The sequence below is a fragment of the Bombus pascuorum genome, chromosome 8, assembly GCF_905332965.1.
Source record: "Bombus pascuorum chromosome 8, iyBomPasc1.1, whole genome shotgun sequence".
Taxonomy (NCBI): Eukaryota; Metazoa; Arthropoda; class Insecta; order Hymenoptera; family Apidae; genus Bombus; species Bombus pascuorum.
The window spans coordinates 4,989,749-5,017,491 of NC_083495.1; the positions used below are offsets into that span (position 1 = coordinate 4,989,749).

At 32.2% G+C, this 27,743-nt stretch overlaps 7 protein-coding genes across 18 annotated transcripts; 2 read left to right on the forward strand and 5 right to left on the reverse strand.

Annotated features, from left to right (window-relative positions):
• Nucleotides 1-56: 56 nt before the first annotated feature.
• LOC132909953 (oxidative stress-induced growth inhibitor 1-like) lies at nucleotides 57-8,410 on the forward strand. 4 transcript variants are annotated; one of them, XM_060965238.1, is made up of 7 exons: nucleotides 57-606; nucleotides 3,953-4,067; nucleotides 4,541-5,028; nucleotides 5,369-5,631; nucleotides 5,723-6,021; nucleotides 6,101-6,550; nucleotides 6,648-7,283. In XM_060965238.1, exons 2-7 carry the CDS (start codon nucleotides 4,007-4,009, stop codon nucleotides 6,896-6,898), a joined length of 1,812 nt encoding a protein of 603 aa, XP_060821221.1. In that variant the 5' UTR covers nucleotides 57-606; nucleotides 3,953-4,006; the 3' UTR covers nucleotides 6,899-7,283. The 4 variants fall into 4 exon arrangements, with proteins under 4 accessions (XP_060821221.1, XP_060821223.1, XP_060821224.1 ...); XM_060965240.1 differs by having other exon boundaries at nucleotides 94-606; nucleotides 6,125-6,550; XM_060965241.1 differs by lacking the exon at nucleotides 6,648-7,283 and adding an exon at nucleotides 7,333-8,410 and having other exon boundaries at nucleotides 131-606.
• A 39-nt stretch (nucleotides 8,411-8,449) lies between these two features.
• LOC132909964 (syntaxin-16) lies at nucleotides 8,450-10,225 on the reverse strand. Its single transcript, XM_060965257.1, has 5 exons — nucleotides 9,975-10,225; nucleotides 9,661-9,879; nucleotides 9,317-9,524; nucleotides 8,972-9,234; nucleotides 8,450-8,877 (listed from the first exon to the last, which is right to left on the reverse strand). The coding sequence occupies exons 1-5, from the start codon at nucleotides 10,053-10,055 to the stop codon at nucleotides 8,668-8,670; spliced, it is 981 nt and encodes a 326-aa protein (XP_060821240.1). The 5' UTR covers nucleotides 10,056-10,225; the 3' UTR covers nucleotides 8,450-8,667.
• Nucleotides 10,226-10,871: 646 nt separating this feature from the next.
• On the reverse strand, nucleotides 10,872-11,695 carry LOC132909979 (LYR motif-containing protein 4). 2 transcript variants are annotated; one of them, XM_060965282.1, is made up of 2 exons: nucleotides 11,511-11,695; nucleotides 10,872-11,311 (listed from the first exon to the last, which is right to left on the reverse strand). In XM_060965282.1, the coding sequence occupies exons 1-2, from the start codon at nucleotides 11,594-11,596 to the stop codon at nucleotides 11,116-11,118; spliced, it is 282 nt and encodes a 93-aa protein (XP_060821265.1). In that variant the 5' UTR covers nucleotides 11,597-11,695; the 3' UTR covers nucleotides 10,872-11,115. The 2 variants fall into 2 exon arrangements, 1 of the variants encoding a protein (XP_060821265.1); XR_009658648.1 differs by having other exon boundaries at nucleotides 11,177-11,311; nucleotides 11,507-11,610.
• Nucleotides 11,696-11,800: 105 nt separating this feature from the next.
• LOC132909960 (probable phenylalanine--tRNA ligase, mitochondrial) lies at nucleotides 11,801-13,643 on the forward strand. 2 transcript variants are annotated; one of them, XM_060965250.1, is made up of 4 exons: nucleotides 11,801-11,954; nucleotides 12,174-12,889; nucleotides 12,962-13,254; nucleotides 13,323-13,643. In XM_060965250.1, the coding sequence occupies exons 2-4, from the start codon at nucleotides 12,178-12,180 to the stop codon at nucleotides 13,611-13,613; spliced, it is 1,296 nt and encodes a 431-aa protein (XP_060821233.1). In that variant the 5' UTR covers nucleotides 11,801-11,954; nucleotides 12,174-12,177; the 3' UTR covers nucleotides 13,614-13,643. The 2 variants fall into 2 exon arrangements, with proteins under 2 accessions (XP_060821233.1, XP_060821235.1); XM_060965252.1 differs by lacking the exon at nucleotides 11,801-11,954 and adding an exon at nucleotides 12,033-12,089.
• A 218-nt stretch (nucleotides 13,644-13,861) lies between these two features.
• Nucleotides 13,862-20,729, reverse strand: LOC132909938 (probable phospholipid-transporting ATPase IIB). 3 transcript variants are annotated; one of them, XM_060965171.1, is made up of 13 exons: nucleotides 20,364-20,729; nucleotides 18,963-19,107; nucleotides 18,609-18,881; nucleotides 18,291-18,533; nucleotides 18,019-18,207; nucleotides 17,352-17,938; nucleotides 16,867-17,283; nucleotides 16,624-16,789; nucleotides 16,144-16,522; nucleotides 15,824-16,064; nucleotides 15,527-15,693; nucleotides 15,249-15,452; nucleotides 13,862-15,153 (listed from the first exon to the last, which is right to left on the reverse strand). In XM_060965171.1, the coding sequence occupies exons 1-13, from the start codon at nucleotides 20,570-20,572 to the stop codon at nucleotides 15,020-15,022; spliced, it is 3,354 nt and encodes a 1,117-aa protein (XP_060821154.1). In that variant the 5' UTR covers nucleotides 20,573-20,729; the 3' UTR covers nucleotides 13,862-15,019. The 3 variants fall into 3 exon arrangements, with proteins under 3 accessions (XP_060821154.1, XP_060821155.1, XP_060821156.1); XM_060965172.1 differs by lacking the exon at nucleotides 20,364-20,729 and adding an exon at nucleotides 19,449-19,843; XM_060965173.1 differs by lacking the exon at nucleotides 20,364-20,729 and adding an exon at nucleotides 19,178-19,387.
• Nucleotides 20,730-21,388: 659 nt separating this feature from the next.
• LOC132909968 (coiled-coil domain-containing protein 103) lies at nucleotides 21,389-22,603 on the reverse strand. Of its 2 annotated transcripts, none has more exons than XM_060965264.1 (4): nucleotides 22,515-22,603; nucleotides 22,203-22,421; nucleotides 21,841-22,118; nucleotides 21,389-21,776 (listed from the first exon to the last, which is right to left on the reverse strand). In XM_060965264.1, the coding sequence occupies exons 2-4, from the start codon at nucleotides 22,353-22,355 to the stop codon at nucleotides 21,476-21,478; spliced, it is 732 nt and encodes a 243-aa protein (XP_060821247.1). In that variant the 5' UTR covers nucleotides 22,356-22,421; nucleotides 22,515-22,603; the 3' UTR covers nucleotides 21,389-21,475. The 2 variants fall into 2 exon arrangements, with proteins under 2 accessions (XP_060821247.1, XP_060821246.1); XM_060965263.1 differs by having other exon boundaries at nucleotides 22,203-22,372; nucleotides 22,515-22,588.
• On the reverse strand, nucleotides 22,575-27,645 carry LOC132909940 (transient receptor potential cation channel subfamily V member 5). 4 transcript variants are annotated; one of them, XM_060965179.1, is made up of 14 exons: nucleotides 27,251-27,645; nucleotides 27,014-27,192; nucleotides 26,820-26,910; nucleotides 26,581-26,757; nucleotides 26,277-26,466; nucleotides 26,062-26,215; nucleotides 25,727-25,981; nucleotides 25,003-25,643; nucleotides 24,710-24,875; nucleotides 24,183-24,444; nucleotides 23,319-23,455; nucleotides 23,135-23,251; nucleotides 22,919-23,044; nucleotides 22,575-22,824 (listed from the first exon to the last, which is right to left on the reverse strand). In XM_060965179.1, the coding sequence occupies exons 1-14, from the start codon at nucleotides 27,339-27,341 to the stop codon at nucleotides 22,699-22,701; spliced, it is 2,712 nt and encodes a 903-aa protein (XP_060821162.1). In that variant the 5' UTR covers nucleotides 27,342-27,645; the 3' UTR covers nucleotides 22,575-22,698. The 4 variants fall into 4 exon arrangements, with proteins under 4 accessions (XP_060821162.1, XP_060821161.1, XP_060821163.1 ...); XM_060965178.1 differs by having other exon boundaries at nucleotides 23,319-23,500; nucleotides 27,251-27,644; XM_060965180.1 differs by lacking the exon at nucleotides 23,135-23,251 and having other exon boundaries at nucleotides 22,919-23,095; nucleotides 23,319-23,500.
• Nucleotides 27,646-27,743: the final 98 nt, after the last annotated feature.

Genomic DNA, 27,743 nt, shown 5'->3' on the forward strand with positions numbered 1-27,743 from the left:
TCACATATTTAAAAAAAATAACAAATGTATGTATTTAATGGATTATTTATAGATATAAGTTTTTAGTCTTTAGATTAGCTTAGTTTAGTTACATAAATCGAGTAATATAGACAGACTGCTTGAAATTTGATTTTGAAATTGCCGCCATAGTAGCATAGTGATATTTGTCGGTTCTATGTATAAAAGCTAACCTAAAAAAAGGAAATCAATGCAACGATGAGGTGTGTCATCAACGCAAATAGATTAGTTTTTTGCATAAACTGAAATTATTGAAAATTATTGGTGGTTTTACGTTGGAAAGAAGATTATCGAATCTATAAAGGATTTCGTGATTCAACAAAGAATACTTGTTAAATTATGAAGTAACAGAGAACATTAAATGAAAAAATAGCAAACAACTTCGAACGTTAATTTTCACGTCAACCAGACGAAAACAGTTTGAATATGATACTTGAGACGGTTAGGATTTGCAGTAAGGAACAGAAAATAATCGTTGGTCGTGGATGTGTTCAAAACGTCGATCAACAAAATTTCTACGCGATGTGTCGGACTAAAATTTGCAATCCAGATTAAATAGAATGCTGCAATTACATAGAGCGGAAACAGGTAATTAAAGCTGTAATTTACTTTTATATAGCTGTTTTACCGTTGACATTGATAATCTAATAGCTATTATAGTTAAAAGAAACAAATTATTATAAACCAATCATAAATTTTTATTTCGTGTATTTTATCCTGTTTCTTTCTAATCAATAGTTGTAAGTTTTTTTTAGATATAAATATGATCAAATATGGAACATGATATAAATTAATATAAATATTGATTTAATATTAAATAAATATACATTCTCTATTCTATTTATCGTAATTTCAAGTTAATATTTGATCCGAATCACTAGTAATTCCAGTCGAAGCTGCAAATTTTCTTATCATCACAAAATTGAATAAAAGATCCTTATTATGACTAGAATTATAATATAATTTAAATTTAAAGTTATCAATCAAAATTGATGAAACGTAGTTTAACCATGCGTCTAGTTTCTCGTTCGTTGTCAATGTTATTTTTCGTTGAATAAATACTTAAGTAATATATGCATATATGAAGAGAATCTGCAGGTTAATTATGTAAGAACATATAGATCTATCTAATATAAAATATTTATATTGATATCATTGTATTTTCATATATCATTATCTGTTATTATTATCCAAGGCAGTTTTCTTTATTAGAACGTACACAGTAACGTAATTGTTATGGTGAATGAATATATATATACACTTTAATATTTACCGAAGTAGTGAAAGGAGTAACCGGTTTTTAAGTAGATAGCGGATTACACAAAAAAGATATAACAAGTAAAATGATTTGTCATGCAACCTTCAACCGGTTTTGCTTCGATTGCCAACTGTAAAAAGTGCATTCGTTAATTTTGTACGGCCTGCTTGGAATGATCATAAATACTAATATTTCAGAATAAGCGAAACGATATTTGAAATTATACATATATATATTATATTATATATATATATAATTATATCAATATTCATTTATATGTATGAATATTGATATAAAGTTGGTATGCACCAAACGCACATTTCTAAAACATTCACGAACGTTTAACATTAAACAATACTTGTGAGAAAAAAAAGTATTCGCGAGTATTTATCATCAACCCGCAGTCTGTCTTCAAATCGATATCGACCGCTAACTGACAGTGAATTTTCTTTTCATGTATGTACATATGTACACACATTATGTTAGCAAATGTTAGCGAATACTCATAAATACGTTATGTAGGTACGCGGCCGACGGATGCCCGACTTGACAAGCATCTATGTGTACATACATATATCGAAAATCGATTCTGCCAAGGCAAAGAAATGTGTAATACGATTTAATAGATCAAAAGTGTAACATGATTTGAATAAATTAAAGAAATGCGTCAAAACAAAAACGCTCGTCATCTGATAAGATTTAAAGTAACGATGAAAATACAGAAATATATTTTCTTTTTCTTGAAATATTATGATAGGAACCATTCGATCGCAATGATTAATGATAGTCATATGTATCACTGTTAAAAAGATAGAAGAGAATGACAAAAAATAGAAGATATGTACATAAAAATATGACACGATGTGTCGCAACCTTTTAGTAGATATTCGTTCGATATGAAAAGAAACGCGCGTCCGATTCACGGTTCAGTATAACGTCGACCGTTTCTCTGATAGGAGTTGATTGTAATACGATTTCGTGTGTGAGCCACGCCGAAATTTGGTTTGTTTTACACTATCACTTACTACGTATACAATTATATATTTATATTAATTTTTTTCTTCCCTTTCCTCTTAGTCTTTCTTTTTCTTTTCTATCTTCCTCCTTGCCCCCTCTAATCCCTCTACCATATCTCTTTCCTCTTTTAAGTTATTGCGATTTTTGAGTCAGCAATATAATAGGAGAGTGTCCCAATATCAAAAGTATAGTGACAAATAGTGGTAATGATTATGTTTTAGCATGTAACGAACCGTGAGGTAATCGAATTATAATGATATTACATTATAGTTTTAATCACGCGTTGTGTTCAACGATAAATTTATTGGAACCAGTGCTCATGACTTTACAGGGATTTATTGCCAGTTGAAAGAACACTACATCAAAGCGAAAGCAAATTCCTCGAATAGCGAGAGCAAGTTTTTTTTAGTTGATTACTGAATGAACAGGAAACTAGTTCTATACGATGATTCATCATTTTCCATAGGACTGCAAAGAATCGAGCTGCTTAATAAAACAGTTATATCTTTCAATGACTATGTTGAATCGTAAAACACATTAACTTGAAACGAGGTTATCCGAACTTAACTTAAACTTAACTTAAACTGACTGGACATAGTATAAGCATTCCTATCTGAGTATTTCTATTTCAATATCGATCGTGACCCTGACTACACTCTTCTTGATATCGACCTTAGAATGCCCGATGTATTCCGATCCGGTTGCTTAGAAGAAAGCGGATAAGTTCGTTGAGCATATTGTATTTTTTAACGTAAATGTATCGATGCAGATATTTAACCGCCTAATCGAAACAGATTGCTTCAATATTATTATGAAAAAATTAGATCGATCATGTTTAAAATTTTGCGCGCAATTTCTGCAGCCATGTGATTACATAAGCGCGGGACAACATTAACATTTGAAGGAAGAGAATATCTATTAGGAAAAATATGTAACAAATAATCGTAAGTAAAGCGAGAAAGTAAAATTTCTTTCTAAAATTTCGAGAAATTGATTGATATACCGATCGAAATATATACACGTACTTATATACACATGTGAATATAGCAAGATTATCGATAATATCTTACTGTAACGAAGCGTAATGGTAAATAAGTTTGATAAATTTTCAAGACTACATTAGTTTTTGCATGGAAAGTTTCATAATTGTTAAAGATAACGTGTTACGTAACTACGTATTATTTATCTAAATGATGTCAAACAGAAAAATAAAGTAATTTCTCTTGATTGGTATAAATTTCTAAATGACCAACCGCTTGATTTTAAATTGTATAGCTGTCCGGATGGTCGTAATCGAACGATGAGTTGCGCGATTCCCGCAAAGTATACAGGTTTCCGCGTTTTGCATCATAGATATGAAATTGCACCGTTTTGCGTCTTATCGTATACCGAGACAGTCGCGATTATGTATATCTACGATATACGTATCATTGCACAGTTGTATATCGTTCTCTTGAAATGTCTCTACTTCCTACGATATTGATACTTATTTTCTCCTTTTTATTCTACTCCGCATTTTCTTTATTTTTTCTTTTTTTATCGTTTACACGCATTTCATTTCATTTACAAATATTGAGCGATCGTAACGATCTGCTTCTTCGTTTTTTCCACGACTACATAGGATATTTACAGAACATTGTCGGTATTTGTTTGTTACAGCTCTTGAATTGGAACGATTGACCGAATAAACGAGAATAACATATCGGTACAACGATGCAAAATTGTTGTGATGATGGCGATAACGACGTCATCTATAAGGATGTGGTCATTATAGGTACGATTCGCTTACCAGTATGAAATTTGTATCCACTAGGTAACATATATACCTGTACTAGAATCCAAAAGGTTCGTGAATTTGCCTCGTGGCGCGCCTGCGCAGAGATACGTTTCCTTTAAAACGCTCCCTTTTACTTATAAGACCTTCTTTAAAATTCTAAAAGATAGAAGAGTCTCTATAAGCCATACCGACCGATCGAATCTTTTGGCCTCTAGTGTAATTAAGTTCGATACAATCGTATTCTCGTTGATCGATTTCGTGATCAGGAAATTCCGTATATGGTCAATATATTAGGTGAAGTGTTACGATCGTACAGATCGTAGCACACGATTTCAGGTGGAAACACACGGTAACGGCCGTTTTTCGCGTGATAATACGCGCTGAAGTATCGCGAAAAAGCAGTGCGAAAGGATAAAAGAATCGGTATTGTCTGTATTCTATACACAGGGTGGTGTGTATGTTTTGTTCAGGAAACGGGCCTAGTGGAATATGCCTTTCTTTCATGCTTGCTGGAAATTGGCCTTATTATACCGGTGAACCACATCCTGCGGATGAAATGCTCACAGCCAGATTACACTCGAGCACGAGATCCGGAAATGATGAGGAGGAATGTTGCGATAAGACGAGTCAAGAACAACAACAATTAGGGAATGAATCGAGATGCCATCGATGGCACGAGAGTGAGAATACCAAGTTGAGAAAATGCCAGGGAAACAGCGGAGGAAGGGGCTTGGCGAGCAGTACACGTTGCAAATTGGAATGCCTTTCTTCCGGACTGGAAGGTAGAGTCGGTGGTCGACCTTTGGCCCTTCTTATGGACCAACTTCAACATCCCTGTGTCGATGCTGGCCTTGATGTACCGTCTCTACTTACTTGGAAATCGGTCGAGCAACATCCTGAGCATAAAGTGATCGATCACGTTGTGCTCGGTAAAGGTCAACCTGGTGGTTCATGGCAGGTAACGAACGTGGGACATGTTTTTAAACCTGTTAAACGCGTTAGTTAAACCGCGTACTGCGGTGATGACAAAGAAAGGTGACGATACACCCCGATATTGGCAATACTGCCGGTAAAGAAGTGATCAACGATGTTGTTGATCTGTTCTCGGTTTCTTTGTTCCCTTGCTACATGTTTCCTTCGGTTCGGCAGACACAAACCTTCCACCTAACCAATTTATTCGAATCGATAGAGTTTATGAATACGTCACGAATATCGTTTGATAGGCGAGAACGTTTATCATTACACAAGTTAAACGTTTCAAGGTTCAATTTAGAATTGATGAATTAATTGTGTGTTAGTCGATGGATCCAAACGTGTTGACCATCAGCTTGAACCGATGGATGTCGTTGCCCGATTTAGACATAAGACAATGGGAGATGTTGGTCGAGTCCGAAGAACTTCAAAAAGCAAATTCGACAGAGGGTAAATCGTCGTGCATGTACTATGCCTTTCAAGAGAAACCGAGTGCATGTAAAACGGCTAGCAGAATTTCTGTTGGTACGGTGGCTGCCTATTACAAAGATTACGTACGGAGGAAAAGGTTGGAGCAGTACTTTCGATGGTTGGTTCGCACAGTAATTTATTGTAACTGCAATGCTCGCAAGTTGTGTCGTATCTTGGAACCGCTAATCACATAGACGCTTGCTTTTTAGCGAGACTGTAGTTACTTCAGTGAGACCGTGCTGCGATTCTCGTCATCATCATCATCAACAGCAACAACAACAACAACAACAACAACAAGATCGTTACGGATGGATAGTCGATGGTTTCGATAAACAAACCGGGAAACTGTTTCGCTATCGCTGCAAAAGAGTCGTTCTTGCCACAGGCACGACCGATTTATCAAATCAATTGGGTATAGCTGGTGAAGATTCTCAACTTGATTGGGTAACGCACGATCTAAACAAGCTGGAATCAAGATTGGATCATTTGATTAGTCATCAGCAACATGGTACGCGAAATGCTTCTTTCCCTTTCTCTCGAAGCAGCTTAAGTTTTGCTAAAATTACTTGAAATTAGATTATGGAAAGACTCGATGGTCGATTTAATTTTAGCAAACGAAGTAGAGGAACGACGGCAATCTATTGATCCGGTATTGGTGATCGGTTCCGGACTAAGTGCTGCAGATGCGATCATGGCCGTTCGTTTTCATGGCATTCCCGTCTTGCATGCATTTCGTGACTCGTCCAACGAATGGAATAAATCAAACGACGAGAAAATACGCACTATCTATGATAGATTGCAAGGTCTACCCAGCTCGATGTATCCCGAATATCACAAGGTATACGAGATGATGGCTGATGGTGGTACTAATTATCCTCTATACAAAGCATTACCGGGGTATACGTTGCTCGGACTTACTGCAAATGATGCTGATTTCATCGATGGTGCCGGATTCGAAAAACATCCGATGGTTACGCTTGTCGACCCAGACGGATGCGCACACGCTTTTCGTGTCTCTGCCGTAGCCATCCTTATCGGTATGTATCAACTCCGTACAAACCAAAACTAAATCATACTTTCGTTTCGCTTTCGCTTGTTAAAGATTTTCAGCTAAGAAAATTCGTTCGTTCACAGGTTACAAGCCTGATTTGTCCTATCTCAAAGCTGACGGTATCGGGCTTGGTAAATATTTTGAGAAACCCATAGATGGTAAATCGAATCCTATCGAAGTTGACGATTTTACTTATGAAGTAATCAAAGCCCCGAGATATGGACTTTACGCTTTAGGTCCTTTAGTTGGTGATAATTTCGTACGTTACATACTCGGTGGAGCGTTTGCAATTTTAGTTCACATTCTAAATACCTCGTCTCCGTCTTTTACTTGAGCAATGTGTAGTCGCACAAGCCTCTTAACTCATGTTCGATCGATTCTGAGTCTCCGCAGAATCGTAAACAAACAGCACGCGTTTTTTATTCGTACATTCTGTACTATACTTATACAGGGACATTTTTCTCTATTCAGCTGATATACCTTTCTACCACCGTGTATGAAAACAAAGTAAACTTAAACTCTTTTACGCGTAAATGATATCCAAATTGTTTATCACTTGATGCAAATTTGTCCCTTAGTTTTTCAAAATGCGTGCGAACTTTTAACAAAATCTACACGAAACTGCTTATACAAGTATATTAAGGTTTTTATCATGAATCTTGACCAAGGAAAACAAATCCAATCATACAGATGATACAATAAAATTCATACGACTTTAACATCAGCATTTAGTGCATTCCATTTATTAGAATAAACTTTTTATTACAGAATTGCAGTATTGCGAATCACATATTGAACGTTAAGCCACTTCTTCATAGGTAGGTACTATTCCATAGGGTGAATTTTCTTCAACTTAATAAATGTTAGAAGAAAGCGTATTTTACGAATTTCTACTATTCCTTGGTTAACGAATCGTTTCTAATTTGTATAACGTAAGATTTTTGTAAAACTGAATAAATAATTATACCACACTCGGAGTTTATGTAACACATGTTTGCATACATTCACGAGTACGCACATACCGTGTGAAACAAACGAAGAATATGCAAATACTATAATTTATATGTATAATTATCTTTATAAGTATACAAGTAAAATAATTAATGCAAGTAAGAAAATTATTCAAACTCTCGTAACAGTAATATTTTTTTAAAAATTCAATCTATATATGTAGATAGATATACATAGATATATAAACGATATAGATATAAAATATATGTACCGCTCAGTCTGTGATAAAAAAAAAGTGCAATATTCGAGGAAAATTTATTTAGTGTTCATAAGAATGAAAATTCAATATTGTTAACTAATGTTATTATTTATCTTAATGTCTATTAAACTATATCAAAAAATATTTATTTATGATATTTAAGTCAATGTTGAATAATATAATAATCATAGCATACATTCGATAAAATATTCATTTATTTTAAAAAAAGGAAAGGAAACAACTGCAATACACTACACACACAAAAGTAAGTTCACCTTTCATATTTCTTCTTCTCTTGTATACTATGCAACATCAGGCCAGACTAGACTACTAAAATAGTGAATCAGCCGAAAGGTGACAATCTGCTGATTGTCATTTATCATACCTTTTTACAGTTCATTTTATTTGTGAACACATTTGATTTCCGTTTGTTTCAGCTACTCTTTGTTTTATTAAAAATTTACAGCTGTAATCTCAACGTAAATATATGTTACAGTTAATTTAAATTCAAAATACAATTAAAAATTATGGTTATTAATATTTACATTTATATTATATATAAGTCTTAAGACCCCCCATCACATGTAATAATGTACACAATAAACAATACGGAATAAATAACCGGAAATAAGTCAACACTATGGAATGATTTCAAGCATGAAATGAAAAGAATAATTGATATGGTCACAAAAATAAAATATATATCTGCTTAATTATGTTTCACATTATTTTCCTGTTTACGTTGTATCAGAAATTTCCCAGAGTATTTTATCGAAAAATATTTTTTGCCCAAATTATACATTATGTAAGCATGTATGTTTTTCATTTCTTACAAAAATAATTAATAACAAATTATATACTAAAATGCAATCATGCAAATTGAAATAGAAATTTCATGTTTTAAATACGACAAAAAGAAAACTGACTAGAATAATGGCGCCTGCAAGCACGACTATACAATACAATTTTTTATTGGCTCTTTGATAAGAGTCTGCCTTTCTCAGTTGTTTGTAACCCTCCTGTACTTGTACCTGTGTCTGTTCAATATTATAATCGATCCTATCCAAAATGGTACCTTGATCCTGCACCATACTTGCTAAATCCTATTCAAGAACAATTTTTTATTTATTATTCTATACAGTAATTTTAATATTGTTCATAAACTCATCCAATATGTCAATCTTCAGAACCTCTTACTTTGAATATATGCCTGAGATCTGCTATACTTTGAACTATGTTGCCAATCTGTTCTTCTCTTTCTATGGCTAATTTCATTCTATCTTCAGGATCCTCCAATTGTAAAAGTACAGAATCTTGTTGTTGTTGTTCTCTATTATCCCAAGAATCTGAATTTGTTTCGTTTGACTCCATTAACCATGTGTCTGCTGCAGCATTATTTAAAAATATTGACTGATCTTCTGTAAAAAATTGGTTACTCCGCTCTTCTCTTGACTTTACCTCTAAAATAATTAAGCAAAGTCAAACATTTTTTTTTTCATGTATCCAGCCTACAGGAAAATCAGACATGTCTATAAATCATACGTGTTAAATAGTGATTCTGAGCTGATCTGTATCGAAGACCCAGCTCTTGTAAAGCTGTTGAAAGTGCCATTACCGCGCTTATGGCTAATTGACGTTCCACAGATCCAGTAGCATGCCTTGCTGCAGTTTTTATTGTTTGTACTTGATGATAACCACTAGAAAATGCACGTCCTATTTCTCGTGTCAGTTGTTCCATTTGTCTCTCTTCCTGTAGACATGTTTTTAACGATTTGCTCTCTAATAATTAAGTAATCAAAATAAATCAGAAGGATTGTTTAATCTTCTGGCAAAAGTATATGAATACTTTAGTTTTAGCATAACAATCATTGTGGTTAATGACAAACCTGTGATGTATCATCTAATGTCGGCCTAGTTAATTGTTTAGCATGTAGCTCTACTAAGCTGTCTATTTTGACACGCAATCTACTTAAAATGTATTGGGTCTCCTCCAAGGCATCTGTCCATACAGGTGGTGCGTTACTTTCCAAATTAACATTTTTTAATTCGACGTTGTCCGAGGTACCAGAATCCGAAGCCACTAGTGCCATTCGGTCAGACAAATTCTAAAATGTTGTATCCCATTATTTAACCTTTAAATTTACCATGAAAAGATTAATGTCGCCGATTTTTCATAAATTACAGGTTATGTATATCATACTTGTTCGGCATATATGTGCTTGCTTTGTAAAGCATTATTTCGCATTAAAATAAATGGTTCTGTTAAGTTTCGCATGGCCATTTTGATCAAATTCTTTATTAACTCGCTAAATGATTTATAACAGTTCGCTACTTGTCACACTCCTTTTTACGTAGAGCAACTCTACCTTCTCAATATGCTCCATCTGTCATCGCGAAACAATTGAAATAGTTGATCAACTAAAATTATTAAACAAGTCTTCAGTACATATTTTGCTAAAACCTTCATTTCAGTCCTCATAAGTTAAAAAATACTGCTTAGCTGCCGAAAAATTTGCATTTTTTAATTTTGCCACCTGTCGATTTGATATAATTAAATATGTAATACATATATATGTATTATATACTTCAAACGTAAATATCTTAAGATTAAATGATGGGAACGGTATAATTATAAAGATCGTCGAATTTGTTTTTCACTTTTTACAAAGGTATCAGATAATAAATATAGAGTCCTATTTTAAAAAAATACTGATGGCCTCAAAATCCCGTAAAAAAAATAATCATGAGCAAAAGCTGATACATGTGACCCTTCAAATAATGTAATCTTGTCCTAAGAAATTTTTTCGTACAACATACAACAATAAATAAGATATTTATGTATATAATACCCTGTATATAACGTATACATATATCACATATTTGCTCGAAAATTCGAATAATAAAAAGATTCGTGCAAAATACTATCCTGTATACCATACGCATGCCTATTCTGTTATAAAACATCGATCTATTCACGCCACATTCTTCTAAATTAACTTACTTATTATTAAAATTTGAAAATTTAACATGGTTTTATGTATGTTTTCATTATGAGTAGTTACTTGCAATTATTTATCATTGATTACATAAAAAAACATTTTGAGATATCAATAATACATATTTTTTATTAAATTATCTTAATAGAATGTTTTGGACAGATTGTCCATTACATACAGTTTAATACACTTGTAACATTGATGCATAAATCTTAAATGTATGTAACTAACTGTAATTACATTAATTTAATTTTTAATCATTCAAATTTTAACTTTGTCGCTTCTCCTATTTACTAGGAATATACTTACACACACTATCTTAATACAAATTTTATATTTTTCTTGTTAATTCAAATTAGCTTTATTTTCCATAGTTTCAATGATTAATGGCCTAGTACTATAAAGATTTCCAATTGTTACTTGTCTCTTAATCATTTGAAGGCTTTCCAATCCTCTATTATAACATTCATTGATCTCCTCTTTATTCTGTATAGTCTTGTTCTGTTTAAACTCATGTCGAATTTTACGTAAAGCATACAACCTATAATAAATATAAGATTAGATTCTTACAAAATAAATAAGGATATAATTTATAACTTAAACGTTAATAACATTTGTGAAAATAATATCTTTTATTCTGTTGTTAACAATTTTTTAAAATAATTGAAGTTTGATTAATTTTAGTATGTCTAATTGCAAAATTATAATTAATAATAATTAACTTAATAATTTTTACTTGCCGATAATTGTATGAATTCCATTTTTTGCTTTCTCGAATTAGATTTCGATAAAGATTCAAAATAACCTTCCGACTACTAGCCATCATTTACGATACATCATAGATCAAATATATCATAGATAGATATCTCATGTGTATAGTGGTATATATATGTACTCTAATCCTGAGTACCTGAAATTAAAACGCATTGTACTTCACACATTGATTTCCCATCTTTAAATTTGTTCTTACTACTTACTCATTATTACATTTCTGGCTAAAATATTTTTATAATCAATGACATCAAAAAGAAAGTTTCATACTTCAGTGAGTTTATTAGTTTAATGCTTTCCTTTGGAAAATACAAAACTCATACCTCAATAAATATTAATATTGTAAATTTTATAAATATTTTGCATTGGGATTCAGGAATTTGAAAGCAGAATAGTTTTCGTTATAAATTAGTGTACGTACTTATTTCTATTAATTATATTAAAAAATAATGCAATTCCGCCAATCCTCAAAATATTTAGAATATCAAAACCTAACCCCAATCTAAAATATTTAGAATTTAATATCATGTCATAATGATTCTGTAACGGTTAGGTTATTTATTATAAATGTATTATATTGCTTTAACAATTTAAATGCTTTTATAAATAATGATTAAAATATATTTTTACAGTTACATGATGCATATATACTTTGGGCGTTATAGTAAAAAAATATTATTTGGTAGAACATTTTCTACCAGTCAAGCTGTAAAAAGCAATGAAATAACGTTATTAGGTAACAGATTTCCAAAAGATAACTGGACAAATATCGGTGAAAACATTTCTTCCAAATTGGGAAGAAATTTACACATTTCTCCATATCATCCTTTATCTCATATTCGTCAACGTATTATTAACTATTTTCATACGCAGTTTTATAATCGTATCGGAAATCCTGTATTTAGTGTATATGATAATCTATCTCCTATAGTTACAGTAACTCAAAATTTTGATTCCCTTCTTGTACCAAAAGATCATCCGTCTAGAAAACAAAGTGATTGTTATTATGTCAATCAAAATATTGTGCTCAGATCTCATACAACAGCTCATCAGTCAGAGTTGATTTCAATGGGTTTGAACAATTTCATTGTAGTAGGAGATGTTTATCGTAGAGATGAAATAGATTATACGCATTATCCTGTTTTCCATCAAGTAGATGCTGTCAGATTATGTACAACAGAGGAAATATTTCAAAATGTAAATAATTCTGATGGATTAAGGATATTTGAGCATAGAGGTATAGAAACTAATGAAAAACAAGCGTGTCATACTTTGGAATCTGTAAAACTAATGGAACATGAATTAAAAAATACTTTAATGGGTTTAGCACAAATGCTCTTTGAATCAGGTAGTTTTAAGAAGAAGGAAAATCTCTGATATTAATTGATATGAGATGTAAAATATGAACTTTTAATTGTAGAAATTCAATGCAAATGGGTTCAACAATATTTTCCTTTCACTCATCCTTCATGGGAACTAGAAGTTTTCTATAAAGATCGGTGGATTGAAGTATTGGGATGTGGTATTATGCGTCAGGAGATTTTACAAAATTCGGGTGCAGGAGAACGCATTGGATGGGCATTTGGATTGGGATTGGAAAGACTAGCTATGTGTTTATATGATATCCCGAATATTAGATTGTTTTGGAGTAAAGACACTGGTTTCTTAAATCAATTCAAATTTGAAGATCCTAATACGACACTAAAATATAAGGTACAGAAATTAATAAACTAATAAATATTGCATTAAAAAAAATTTTTAATTAAATTTTTCTATTACAGACAATTAGCATTTATCCCCAGTGTAAAAGTGATATGAGTTTTTGGTTGCCTGAAAATGAAAGTTACTCGTCGAACGATTTTTACGATATAGTTAGAGATATTGGTGGTGATAGAGTAGAACAAGTTATATTAAAAGATGAATTCACTCACCCCAAAACCAAGAAATTGTCACACTGCTACACTATAATATACAGACATATGGAACGTACATTATCAAAACGAGAAGTACGGAATATTCACGATCAAATAGCAAAAATTGCAACTAAGAAATTACACGTTACAGTTAGATAAATAAAAAAATTAATTTATTAAAGAAGTAAAGTATTTGTGTATTATTTGCTGTGTTCCTTTCATAACTAGATCCATTTTTTTTGTGAGCAAACGAAAAAAATCGAATCTCAGTACTATATTACTTACATTTATTATATCAACACTATTAGAATATAACTATTATTAAACTATTATGAATAAACTGATAAACATCCTTAATCTATTGATAATACTTCAGTGCGCTTACAGGATTGAAAAGAAAATCGGCATAATATTCAAATGAATGTATTATTATTATATTTTTCACATAAATTAATTATAAATGTGTCATTAGGTCAAATACCTTACGCAGAAATAAGTATATATTCTACATATATGATACAGTTCATCAACGTCGTAGCTAACAACAGTTATTTCTAGATCTACAATCTTACTTAATATATGCATAAATATAAAAATCGATTTCTTTTATTTTAGCATTGTACATACGCGACAAGTAAGTTACATTACATTGTATCATATTATATTAAAATTGAAATTAATAAATTCTATTTAAAATATAAAAGGAAAATATTCTATATTAAAGTAAGACGATAACAAACAGGAATCGTGGCATTTAATTTATAAAAATAAGAATTTAACTTTACTTTTAACGTACGAATTTAACGTACTTTTACATATTTATTAAATACATTAAGAAAACTTTAAAGCATTATATGCTTTTGATCAGCTGATTATTTATGTCCTATAAACTCAATATATATATATATATATATATATATATATATATATATATATATATATATATATTAAAATGCTACAAATGGTATGCGATCGAATACATACGATAGATACGAGACGACATAATCGAATAAAATGTTATTACATATTACGCGAACGTGTTTCATGAAAGAAAATATATTATTGGTTGCTACAATAAATAAAAATGAACAAAACAAATTTAAATTATTTTTTTTCAATTATCACAATTTCAATTTGTTTCGATTTACAGTGTGAAAAATTAAGGATATGTTTACATTATTATGATATTCTGCATAAACATAATATTAATAATGATAACAGTAACGAGTTATTCATGGTATTTATCATTAATTTAGAATTTAAAGAAATATTAAATCTGATCTATTCTACATAGTAAAGCATTTAGTATAATATATTTAGAACAAAAGCAATTGTAATTTTCGTTAACAATCACATTTTGATGTCAAGTTGTAACGTTCTATCGCTTTGATATTTCCAGAATATTTAGAAGAATATTCAGGAGTTTCATAAAATGCAAACGCACTTAGCAAAGAGCGTTTAATCTTAAAAACAGTTTTTTCATAGCACTTTTTCAATACAGATCAGAATTTTCTCAATTCTTCGTGTAAGTTACTTTTATAAAGTGAAACTGTTATGCACAAAATTTAAGATAATTTGGTGTAACTTGGAGGAGAAAACTTTTTTCGTAAAAATTTTAAGATATATAATGGCATGCAAGAAATTAAAGTTATTAGCAATACTTTCCACAAAAAGTCAGTAGTCTTGATAAACTCAGCATCTGTGTTATAAACAGAAAGAAGTAATTAAAGTTTTTTTTTATTAATGTATCTTTCTCTTTTTTTTTTAAATATATGATATATTAATTATACATACCAAAATAATCTTTAAGAACGACTAGAGATAATAAATAAAGCGCCAATGAGAAAATCTCCGCAAGTATCATAATATGATGCCATGTTCTAATAGTTAAAGCTACCATTATTAACTCTGTCAAGACAAGTGCTGTGAAACTTATGGCCACTATATGAATGAATTCATCTTCGAACATTATAAGTGCGCCGTACATTATAACTCCACCTGCAAGATGATTTAAACAATTAATATGTTGTTGGATGGTATATAGTTAATGACAACAACAAAAAAACTTATACCTTGGTATATACTTATTAAAATCCACATGAAGAATGTCTTATAGGACAACGATCGACCTTTACTGAGTTCTTTATAAAGTTCTGGGTAAGTAAGTGCAATTTTTCCTGATACATCTTTGTCTAGTACCAAAGAAAATACGGGAAACATCGTATATATTGTTCCATAACTACAAATTTATTATTATTATTTGACGTGCTAGTATTGTTATATCATATTCAATTATGTGTGTATATATGTATATATATTATATATATACACGTATATATGTGTTCTGAAATCATTTAATTCTTTCTTACCCAACCATTAAAAATCCCTGATACAAAGATACAGACGACAGATAAAAGACTGCAGAAAACACGGCTTGCATGGTGGAAATAATTAAACCTCGATGAATAACGAATTGACTTAAAGCAGCGGAGCGTTTATAACTTCTACGACCGTGAACTAGTAAAAGATTAGCCAAATGACTAAATTGAGAAATGGAAAAATCTGCGGCCAGAGAAGCTTGTCTTCCTTCGAGTCCTTCAAGGCCTATACCTAAAAAGAGAAATGAACATCAGCGATTTGTTGACATCTATACTACGATTCACTTAAATACTATGAGAAATATACTTACCAGCATCTGCTGCTTGTATCATTGATACATCATTGCCTCCATCACCGACAGCTGCGGTTCTCTTGCCAGTATGTCTTTGAATAAGACTAACAACTTCGGCTTTTTGCGTGGGTGAACATCGACAGCAAACAACAGCCGGTGAACCGCATGCTAGTTCCAAGAATTCTTGTTCGTAATATTGCAAACATACCTCTAAAGAATCTCCGCTGATGACTAAGGCACAGTCTTGTTTCTTACGGAAGGTATTTAATTCCAAATGCGCATCCGTGCGAGTTACCACTGATTTGAAAACATGAAGGCTTTGCGTTCGTGAAACCAAGCGCGAAGATTTTGCTATACAAGTTGCCGTTTCCAGCTTGTCACCCGTTAACATCCAAATCTAAAGATCATAGGAAAAGATATTGCAAGAAAAACTATTATCAAAACAAACAAAAGAGTTTATATGTGCGTAATATGTGAAGTGGAAAAGATGCGATGTACCTTAATTCCAGCATTCCTTAATAGCTCCAATGTAGGCCTTACTCTGTCCTGTAATCTATCTTCGACACCGGTTACACATAATAATTCCATCTCCCTCTCTAAACTTTCGACAACTGCGGCAACTCTTGAAACGCGATCGCTAACGCTCATTCTTGCTGAATTATATCTAAAAAAAAATCATCTTCAATGTAGTCAAATTATTATATACATTTTGCCATTTAGCACATAGTAATTTGCCAATACCTTGCTTCAAAATCAAGATATTGCTCTTCCGTCAAATTTTTTTTTGCAACAACTAACGTTCTTAAACCTTCTCGAGCCATATTACCACATTCCTCCTCAAGCCAATCGTTATACTGTACTATTCCAGACATTACTACGTCCGCACCTTTCAGATAAAATACTATTTCAGAACTAGATTCTTCCTTTACTATTATTCCCATTCGTTTAGTCTCTGATGTAAATGGAAATATTTGTAAGATCGTATAGTTCAAAATTTTGCCATTTGGAGCTTTTAGTTGCATAAAATTCAAATCGCGCTTTACTAAAGCTAATCCCATTTCCTCCGTCCACTTGACCAATGCTACTTCATCTGGACTAGAAGCCTGGTAATTACGTTTTTGTTCTGGCAAATAGTAATGTTGGTCTGCTTCTGTTTGACTAAAAGTAGAAATAAAGTAAAGGTATACATCATAAAATTTTATGTGACATATCTTTACGAAAGTTACCTTTGAATAGAACCAGAATCTCCTGTTTCTCCTGTTTGTATACTCATTGTATCTAAATTAGTTGATTTAGGTACATCATCGTAAACTGGTGTTACATTATGACACAATGCCAGAGCATGTACTGCATCATATATTCTAGTACTTTCAGATCTTCTTACTTTCCCACTATGTATAGATGCTGATGGTTTTACTGGTGAAGATTCTGAATTTGTAGAATAACATGTTTTTAATACAGTCATAATTTCATCAAATGTTTCTTGCCCATAAGATATCATGCCCAAATGTAATTTCTTGAAAACCATTTTATTTTGTGTCAATGTGCCAGTCTTATCACTTAATAAATATGAAATACGACCAAGTTCTTCTGGAATAGTAGTAGTTCTTACAACCGTTCCAGCAATTTCTTTGTCCCTTTGTATGCACCAAGCATAAAAAGCTTTTCCCATATCTAAGTTCACTCTTAAACTGATTGGTATTATGTAAGAAAATAACAAAACGAAGCGAAACATATAACGATACCATGGCCCATTGAATCCTTTTAAAGACATCATTACCAATGCTAATCCAATCACAGCACAAAATAAAACCTACAAAATTTAAATTCATTCAACATTTAGTAAGTGAAATTGCAGAATGTACCAGATGTTTTCATAATATGATACAACACCTTTGTCAGCTGATTTATTTCCTGATCTAATAAACCAACTTTCGATCGTGGTGCAGAGTGATTCATAAGAGATCTAGTTTCTTGCCCTGTATATACTACAACACCAAGAGCTGAACCTGATGCTATTGCTGTATTTGCCCATAGAGTATTATCCACCCCTAAACTTTCTTCACTGCTGTATCCATCATACTACAAATTGTAATACAATCATTTATTAATAACTATACTACATATGTAAATATTAAGAACAAGTTAGATATTTAGAAATTTACTCTGGTAAACGTTCCAATAAAGCTGTGAATATCCTTTTGTGGCTTCTCAACATATATGCTTGCTTTAATATCAAACAATTGAGAATTATTTTCCAATTTTTGAGTAGCTGGAACAGCCAGTCGCAACTTCCAATCTGTTTCTCCATCCAATTGATCTGTTCTCACAAAGCATGCACCCGATCTTTCCGTGGTTCGCAATAGGACTAAATCAGCTGGTACTCTCTGACCTTTTTCTACTATAACCTTGGAAAAAAATTACATAAATGAATACTTCTATTCATGTTTCTATATGATTATCTTATATTTTTACTTTCTTACCAAATCGCCTACTCTCAATTTAGAACTTGGTACTAATTCCGGAGTATCAAAACCTTTTACTAATCTATAATACTTTTGGGCATTGACTTCTTTGTCCCTTTTGTATCGTCTGAAGTCATCGATTGCTTCTCGACAAATCGTAACAGTTAACACGAAACATAAAGGTCCCCAATATGTATATAAATATCCTATTCGAATGTCTGGTATGAATTGAGATATGGCCATAAGCAAAAAATATAGGTTTAAGAAAAATTTAAATTGTTGGAATAAAACCTAAAAAGATAAAATAACACGTATTAAATATTTTTATTTTATGTCATGATAGGAAATGACATAGTTATCATTGTTCTTCACCAGAGGTAAAAAGGTCACAATATTATATTTCTGATTTCTTATGACATTAGTAGGAAATTTTTCATGCATCAGTTGACCAATGTGAATGACTCTAGCTCTTAATTCACGTTCTCTGCAACATCTTCTCCACATCCATGTACAACATCTATAAAGATACAATAATAAATAAGTAGAAAAATAAAAAGATAAAGTATATCACCAATTTTTTACTTTACCTTTTTATTGCTTGCATAACCATATTGTTGTTAAATTAATAAGAAAAATTATGAAAAGAATATTCAAACTTTGGATACAATGTCAATGAAGAGATATGTGTTTATTGTTGTATGAAATATGAACATAAATTTAACATAATTACTATGTTGAAATCGAACATCTTGGAAATAATTAGCAATATTTATTTAATTATTTAGCAAGACTTTAGAGAAAAATAGAAAAAGCTGCATAGAAATCGAAGTTTCTTAGGGGAAGTAAAATGTACGTCACCTTGTCCACGAATTGTCATTTCGCGGTCTAGATATTAGAGGAATATCCTCTTTCGATAACCTTATAACATTGCTTTGTGTCTCCATTTAGATATTTCTTTGTAGACACAGCAGACACATTTGTAATCACAAATTATGTAAAGAAACACTTTTATTCAGTCTCTCGCTAAAAAACACTGTCAAAAAGTATTTTTCGATATTCAACACAGATCTGTTATGACATCATAACATCCACGAAGTACGAGTTTACAAGATGAATTCGCCAATCTATAAACCTACTATACCGATGTATTCCATTTATTATATTTTTCGCATTCTTTTTATTTTTTCTCACTGTGAGTAAAATCATGCAAAATTTATTTACATATACTATGTTCAAATATGTTTAATTTGCTCGCTTCCTTTGTTCTCTATCAATTATGTATGATGTATTTTTAGTAACTTTTAATAGACTGACTTTAAAAAAAAAAATTGTTGTTACAATACGTACTCTTCACAAATAAGATTTGAAAAGTGTATTGTATGAATATACACGCATCAGTACAATTATATGATGTATTTTCGAATTGTAAGTTATTAAAAATAGAAAGACACTATTAAATACGTGTATTTGGAAATGCAAACACTTTGAAGCTTGTTACTACAATATCGTTTATCGATGAGTAGATAAGATATATTTTGATCGGAAATTTTCACGTGATATCCTATTCGTTTCTTTTTTCTTTTCTCATATTTTCCATTTTTTTAAAACTTATTTACACATTTATTTACGTAATTTCAATGGATTTTTATCATTTGTTATGTTGGCTACCAGTAGAATTAATACGCAGCTAGTAATTCGTTGATCGAGTATCACATTTGTTTCTATTCAATCTTTTGTTCAAGTTAATGATGGGTTATCGAATCTATAACTTACCCGCAAAGACAGTTCTTGAGGAATATAGAAAAATCGTTTATTCGCCGTCTTCGTGATGTTAAAAGTCGTATACTATCTTCAGAAGGTTGAAGAAGATAGTCAGTTTCTTCATCCATTTCAAAATCCCGCTCATCAGAGCTCAAACGTAATGGCATTTCTTCTAACCGCATATTTTTTTCACGTATCACTCGATAAATTTTCTTTCCCATTTACCACAGGTACACAACTATTACTATTATGTATTATGTATATCTATCTTTATGGTATGCTATATATGCACCACGCGTGTACATGTATATTCTTTACATATATGTACATCATATACATAGAAACATACGTACAAACATACACACACATACATATAGCTCCATTTACATTTTTTCAGTGACAAAACATGCTAAGGATAATTCTCACTGGTTTTCTTTAACCATTGCTTTATATATATCACATGATATCAAAGTGTTACACCATCTAAATATATCTGTACATATACAGGTATTTACGTGTATTTTGTACCTTACTTCAGACCTTGCTTAAATAGAATCGTAATTTTCGATAGGTTAACATTTTGTATTTATTTGTTTAATTAACATTTAAAATAGCACCGTCAATTGACATTCTATCGAATGATTTAATTGTTTTATTTATTTACGAAATGCGTGCATACATGCGACATTCATGCATACATGCACAATGTTCTTTCTCCCACGTACGTACGTGTACGCATCGCGAAATATTATTCAAACGACAACAGTAATATTGAGTATGAAACTTTCGAGGCATTTCAATTCAAGACTAAAATAAATTCAAATTTTTCGGAATTTCGATTGATCTTCAAACTAATTGTCAATCAACTATGTTCGCGATACCTCTAACTGGTATTACAGTGCGTGCGGCCATGTTAAGTACTCTATGATCACGTGATTCGCTTGGTTTTCTAGACGCATGCCTATATTATACCTTAAACCATTTGAAATAAATTTTCAACATTTTTAGAATTTATATACATATAAGAAATCATAAGCTCAATTTCATAAGTTTATTTTGTACGTGAGTATAACTTGTAAAATATTTTTATTATAAATCTCGTTAATCTCTCTCGTTAGAATTTATTACTCGAGTACGACTTCGTAAAGCAATGCTAATGATTTAATCGTATCTTTAAAAATCTCGTCTTGATATACCGCGTTGATAAGTAGATTTCGGAAGAGCTGCGTACACATTTCTTTTTCGTTTTGTCCCATAAAACTTATTGTTAAATGAAATCTATTGCATTTACTCAAAGTGCATAAAATGTCAACAATAAACTCTATATTATCTGTAATCGAAATATTTCGAAAGCATATGTCGATTATTTCGACAAACAACGATGGAGAAATTTCTGTGCAAAAAATTTTCTCCCGTAGAGTATATCTGAAATAACAAGTTAGATACATTCATTTCCTATTCTTGTTCGATTTAAAAAGGAATACCTTACCTGGACATTTTGAGATAATGAAATTTTTCTTTATGCCCTTTAATAGTTTTCCAAACTTGTATAAATTTTATATATGTAGTAGGTATTTCATTTGCAGAAATATTATCACTCTTACTCCATAATTTTAAACAATCTTCGGATTGTTGTTGTTGTATTTCTTGTTTTTCAAATGGCATTACCACATTCGAATTATCAATATGAACAATGGGATTCCAACATTTCTTTATTTTAGATTTTACATCGTCACATTTTAAAGGTTTTAGATGAGCAGCATTCACCTGATGACAGATTCGATATGGGAGAAATTACTTTATACTAGATACATAAATAATGATATTTTCGATAAAAATACGCTCTTATACCAGTTGTCTAAAATCTTCATACGTAGGCACATTCTGTTCTATTGCTCTGAGTTTAGCATCATTCTGTAATTTGTATAGCTTATCCGCATTAAGAGCCTGTAGAAGCTCTAATTCCATATTTTTATAATTTATGGATGATCTTAATTTGCTCATTTGTACAGAGTAGGAAACTTTAAAAATATTCCGTCCTTTAGACAGCACGATAGACAAAACAAGAAGCTAACAAATATTTATTATTAGTCATAGTAAATAGTTGTTATAGTAACTTGCTATGGATACAATTATGCTTTATCAATAGGTACGTATACATACATATGTATGTATCTTCCTTGAGCATCAGAGGAAATTTACGTACAAGAATTTGAAGAAAGATCATAATCATAAGAGTTTATTACGTATACTGTATGTAAGATACAGTTTTTATATCAACAAAGTATGTCAATATATTAAACTACTGGGAACATATGTAATATTACAGACAAGACATGTGATAATATTACAAAATAGTATTATCTTCTGATGTTACGATCTTTTTTGTTACCTTGCTCTGTCTTTTTTTATACAATCTATCATGAGTTCTTTTCATTTCTAAAATTTCTTTCATTTCTTCTTTGTCTTCTTCCTAAAAATGTTGTACTTTTTACAACTATAATCATTCGTTATATATGTGTATTTACATAATATGTTATACACATGTATATACACATATTTTTTACCGATTGACTCAATCGAAGTACTAACGCCCTTCGACCATCGGACATTGGCTGCGAATAGTCCATTAATTTTTTAAGCCTTTCCTGTGGACTTACTCCTCTTTCTACTACCAAAACTATACGTGCCCACTGTGACATTAATTCCAGTATTAATAACTGAATAATAGTTAATAAATATTCCTATAAAAGGAGAAAGTAGAGGGAGAAAGAAAAACCTACTTGTCTTTGCCATTCGTTTCTTGTTTCCGCGATTTTCTGATATGTATTTCCCATCATAGCAATTAACATATTTACCAATAATATGGCAACGATTCCCATATATACCACAAATAAGAACTACGACAAAATGAATTTTTCTATTGTAGTCATATATTCACTAGAAGAGTAGATGGGAGGTAATTACCTTAGCTTCCATCTTGTGTTGCGTTCTCTCAAACGCGCCATAATAATCTCCAAAGTTCGTCATGCTCATAAGGAACATTGCCATTATACTTTCTATTGGCGATGGCATTGGGTTGCTCACCGAATCATCTACTCCTTCTGGTGTATTTGGATTATCGAAAGATAGGAATATGATGTAATATGCTGAAGAAAGGAAAGGCAAGAAAAGAAAAGACAATCTTTTGATAAGCATTGTAAAGTAAATTATAGAAGAGAAATATGAAAAATATAGATCTACGTTGTATTACATTATAGTATGTAAATATATAATATTAAAAGAAAATAAGAGATAATGCTTGAAGGAAATGAATATGGAGCTCCATGCACTTAAACTATGTAATAATGTACCACAGTATAAATGTTACTAGTTGGTAAGTATATATAAAGTTGGCTCGATGCCTACATTATGTAAATTTGTTACGTTTCAGAATGTAGGATATACTAGTGTAATAATATGTGTCAATGTCGCTTGCGATGTAGAAATTCCCAGACGAGAGATTAAGTCATAAGGTGAAGGTAAACTCGTAACCTGCTCGATATCGTTACACTTTGATTAACGACTTTAAAGGAAGAGGAAGAAGCGTCATTGGTATATTTACTCGCACGTTTCGATCTAATTGACCGGTTGATTCTTACAAATCGATCGTAAGTTTATTTCTGTCCGTGATCTATGTTCGAAAGATACGAGAGATACGAGAGATACGAGATACGATGTATCTGTTATCGTATTTATGTTAAAAGGTTCTGGTCAAAGTAGAGGTGCGAAAGGGACAAAATGTGTAATGGAAAAATTCTTCCAGCGAGAAGAACTTTGCTTTTAAATTACCTTGAGAAAATCCCATTACGAAGACTAAATAAATGGAGACGAAACGAAGCAAATCACCCATTATCATTCTGTAAATCATCACAACAAACGGACCGACCGTTTTGAAACCTCTGCAGAAAAATAAAAAATACGGTGCCGTCGTTAACATCACTACAACTGCCAACATATCTTCAACTTCGTCGGCGCAAGCCAACCTCAGCAATGGAAAGGACAGTAATATACAACAGGAGAAGAGAAACATTACTCGCGATGGCGCAGTCATCTAGAAATTAATTTCTTTCGTTAGTACAATATTTTAATTTGTAACCGCGTATTAAAATTTGTGCGGTCTATCGGTTTATCAACGAAACACCGTATTTTTTTTTTATTCCTTTTCTTTTCCTCCCTATGTTCTTAGGTTTCGCACACAAGTATGCCGAAACTGATAATTTCATTGATAAAGAACCAATATTAGACCCATTATTTACTAAACGTTTTTTTTTAGATAAAAGCGTTTGATAAAAGTACAGATGATATCATCCTCTTACTAGATTCTCAATGAACATGTTAAGACCGAGAAATCTGGCTTCGCGCAGTGCTGCAATAATATAAAGAATAGCCGCAATCTCCATTAATATTTCGGCGATTAGTCGAATCTTGGCCGATAACGTTGTTAGATGCATTAGTCTACACTTTTCTGTGAGATTGTTCCACCTAATATTGAAAATATGCATTAAGAGTCATCTTGGACATATACGTGGTCGCTAATAAACATTTTGAAATTTGTATTTTTGTATTAAACGGATTTGATCCGGAATTATTCACATATTATATAACGTACCAGTTGTGTTTGTTACTACCAGGAGAAAATGTATTATTATCGAAAGGCATCGTCGAATTTATAAAGGCGACACTGTTATTGATCGTCGTAATTTTTAGATAATCCGTTGGTGTATCGTTATTTTTGGAGTAGAAATGTTCAGCTAGTCGAATAGCTATCCTGTAAGAATCGTTGAACAATTCGATCTCGTTTTGAGATCGGTCTGTTGAGAAAATGTTCAAGATACGCGTTAGATCGGTGACAATATCAAGCTTCAGTTTGTCAAAGCTTGCTGTTGTTACATTCGAAGGATATTTTATATTCGAGGTAAAAGCAGTGGTAACAGCTTTATCGAGAAGGAGGGATAAATTTAAATTTTGAGAAGTTTTGTTAACGTTTGGGAGGAGTTGCTCCGGCTTTAGAGTTGTTATGGGCGATTCGATGGATGGAACAGAGACATGAGGAGTGACAGCGAGTGAGGAAGTGTTGGAAGATGTTATTGTTGGCCCGGGTCGAAGAGTAAAGCTGATCAATGACAGAATAAAGTAAAAACAAAAAAGAAAAAATTGACGATAGAACCGAGACTTGACGAAAGTGTTCCACTTGGCATTTAGTAGATCGACCAGGACACCGTCCATCAATTCCAAATGTTCGTCCTTTTCCTATATATATGAGAAATATCGTATGTCAATAAAAGATGGCAAATAGAAAGTAAACTGTTGCGTAATTTAGATTTTTGACTCACGCCAAATACCACCAGATTCAAAGCGGAATTATGACTGATGCTTCCTGTAATAACATCAATCGTGTCGACTTGCGATAAAGGATAAGCTGCACACGTAATACTCCCGATCTGCCAATAAATCTCCCGCTCGATGTTTAAGATATGAAAAAACAGTTCGATTCTAGCTAATTTCGCCGATAACGTCAAAGGTGTTAAATGTTGAGCATTTCTGATCGCTAACGACGCACCCACTTCATATGCCATATCGAACATAGTCTTGCTCGGAAACAAAATCCATCGAATAAATTTATTGCTGGTTTTGCCGTTTCCGGGTTAGTCCTGTGGCAGATGCTTACCAGTTTTTCATAGATGACCAACATATGTAAAACAGTATTTCCATTTGTGTCTTGCTTGTCAGGATCCGCTCCCCTGGCGAGTATTAATCTGTAACATTCTTCCTGTCCTAAACATGCGGCGAAACTTAAAGGATACTCGCCCCAGTAAACGTATCTACGCAAATAGGACGAAAGTCACTCGACATTTGTATTCCACTCGAGTAAATCTTCTTTACCCGCTATAATCCGTTTCCGGAGCTACGCAAACCCATTCGTGATCCAGGCTGTCCGATCTCGACGCTTTTTGATCCTCCGGACACATAAAGTTCCCCACGCATCTTTCGTGTACGTCCGCACCGCTGTCCAAAAGGAATTTTACCAATGCTGGATCTTCATTTACTATCGCGATGTGTAATGCGCTCTCACCTATCAAGAACATTCGAGCAGATGAATTTACGATGCGCCCTGACGCGATACGAAGAAAAAGAAACGAATTTATTCGTTTACATCGTGTTCACCGCGCTTATTATACTTACTAACCGTAATATTCATCACTGATATATACATCGTTGATAAGCTTAGGGTAAAAACGTAATAAACGTTTAGCCAGATCAATGTGAATAGCAGTTGAGTGTAACATGCATAAGTGTAAAATCGTTTCGCCGACTGCTCCTCTTTCGCCTAAATTCCAGCAGACTAGTCTGTACTTGCTTTTATCTATTAAATCGAAAGAAATATGTTAAAAACTTACATCTCTATCGTCTTTATCGATCGTTTACCTATTTTTGTCTCGTCTAATTCATCCTCATTTTGCATATCTTTGTCTATATCGTAATCGGCAGGATTCTCCATAGATCTTAACGGTGGAAGCTGTTACGTAATTGATCATTCATAATAAAAAGATATTCATGAGAAAACGTTCAAGCTAAATACTCATCTACATCACATGATATCTAATTGTATATCGTTCTACCATTTTGTGCTTCGGACGATCCTTGTTCCGCAGCAAAACTAACTTTTCGATTGGAATCCATTTACCTCTACCCTTATTGTATAAATACGGTTCTACTTTCGTTCTTAAAGCATGGTCCAATTCCGCGTATTGTTTAGTTTGCGTTGCCCTTTTCATCATATTTACCAATAAACCACCTCCTACACAAGATTAAAAAGACGTTTCACTTTCATCATTCTTGTTTATGATTCAACTTACCTTTCATGTCGACTAATTTGTAAAGTAAGATAGAAGATGCGTCCGTTTGTTTTTTTACTCCGCTGGCTACATTGCTCTCCGTATTTCCCATCTTATCCTCTTTTCTTACTAAAACGACACACAACGAGAGCTACTGATAGCCAATCATATAGTTTCACCTTGATCATACACAGTTCTCTCATCCGCTTACTACATACATATGTATTACGTTGCCATGGAACACTTTCTCGATATCGATCACTCAATCGTTGTTTGGTGAAATATCGGCGGTCTACCAAAGGGATTCCTATCTCCTTGATAATAAAAACATGTATCAAAAAATGTAACAAAATGTAAGGAACGACGATCGATCTATTTCAGGGAATAACATTTATTTTTTCGACTTTTAAATAGCGTTGCACATGGAAGCAAACTCCTGCAAACATGTAAATCTATAAATAGAAAAAAACTGGATAGTAGAAAAGAAAACGTATCATAAATCATATTATTAAAA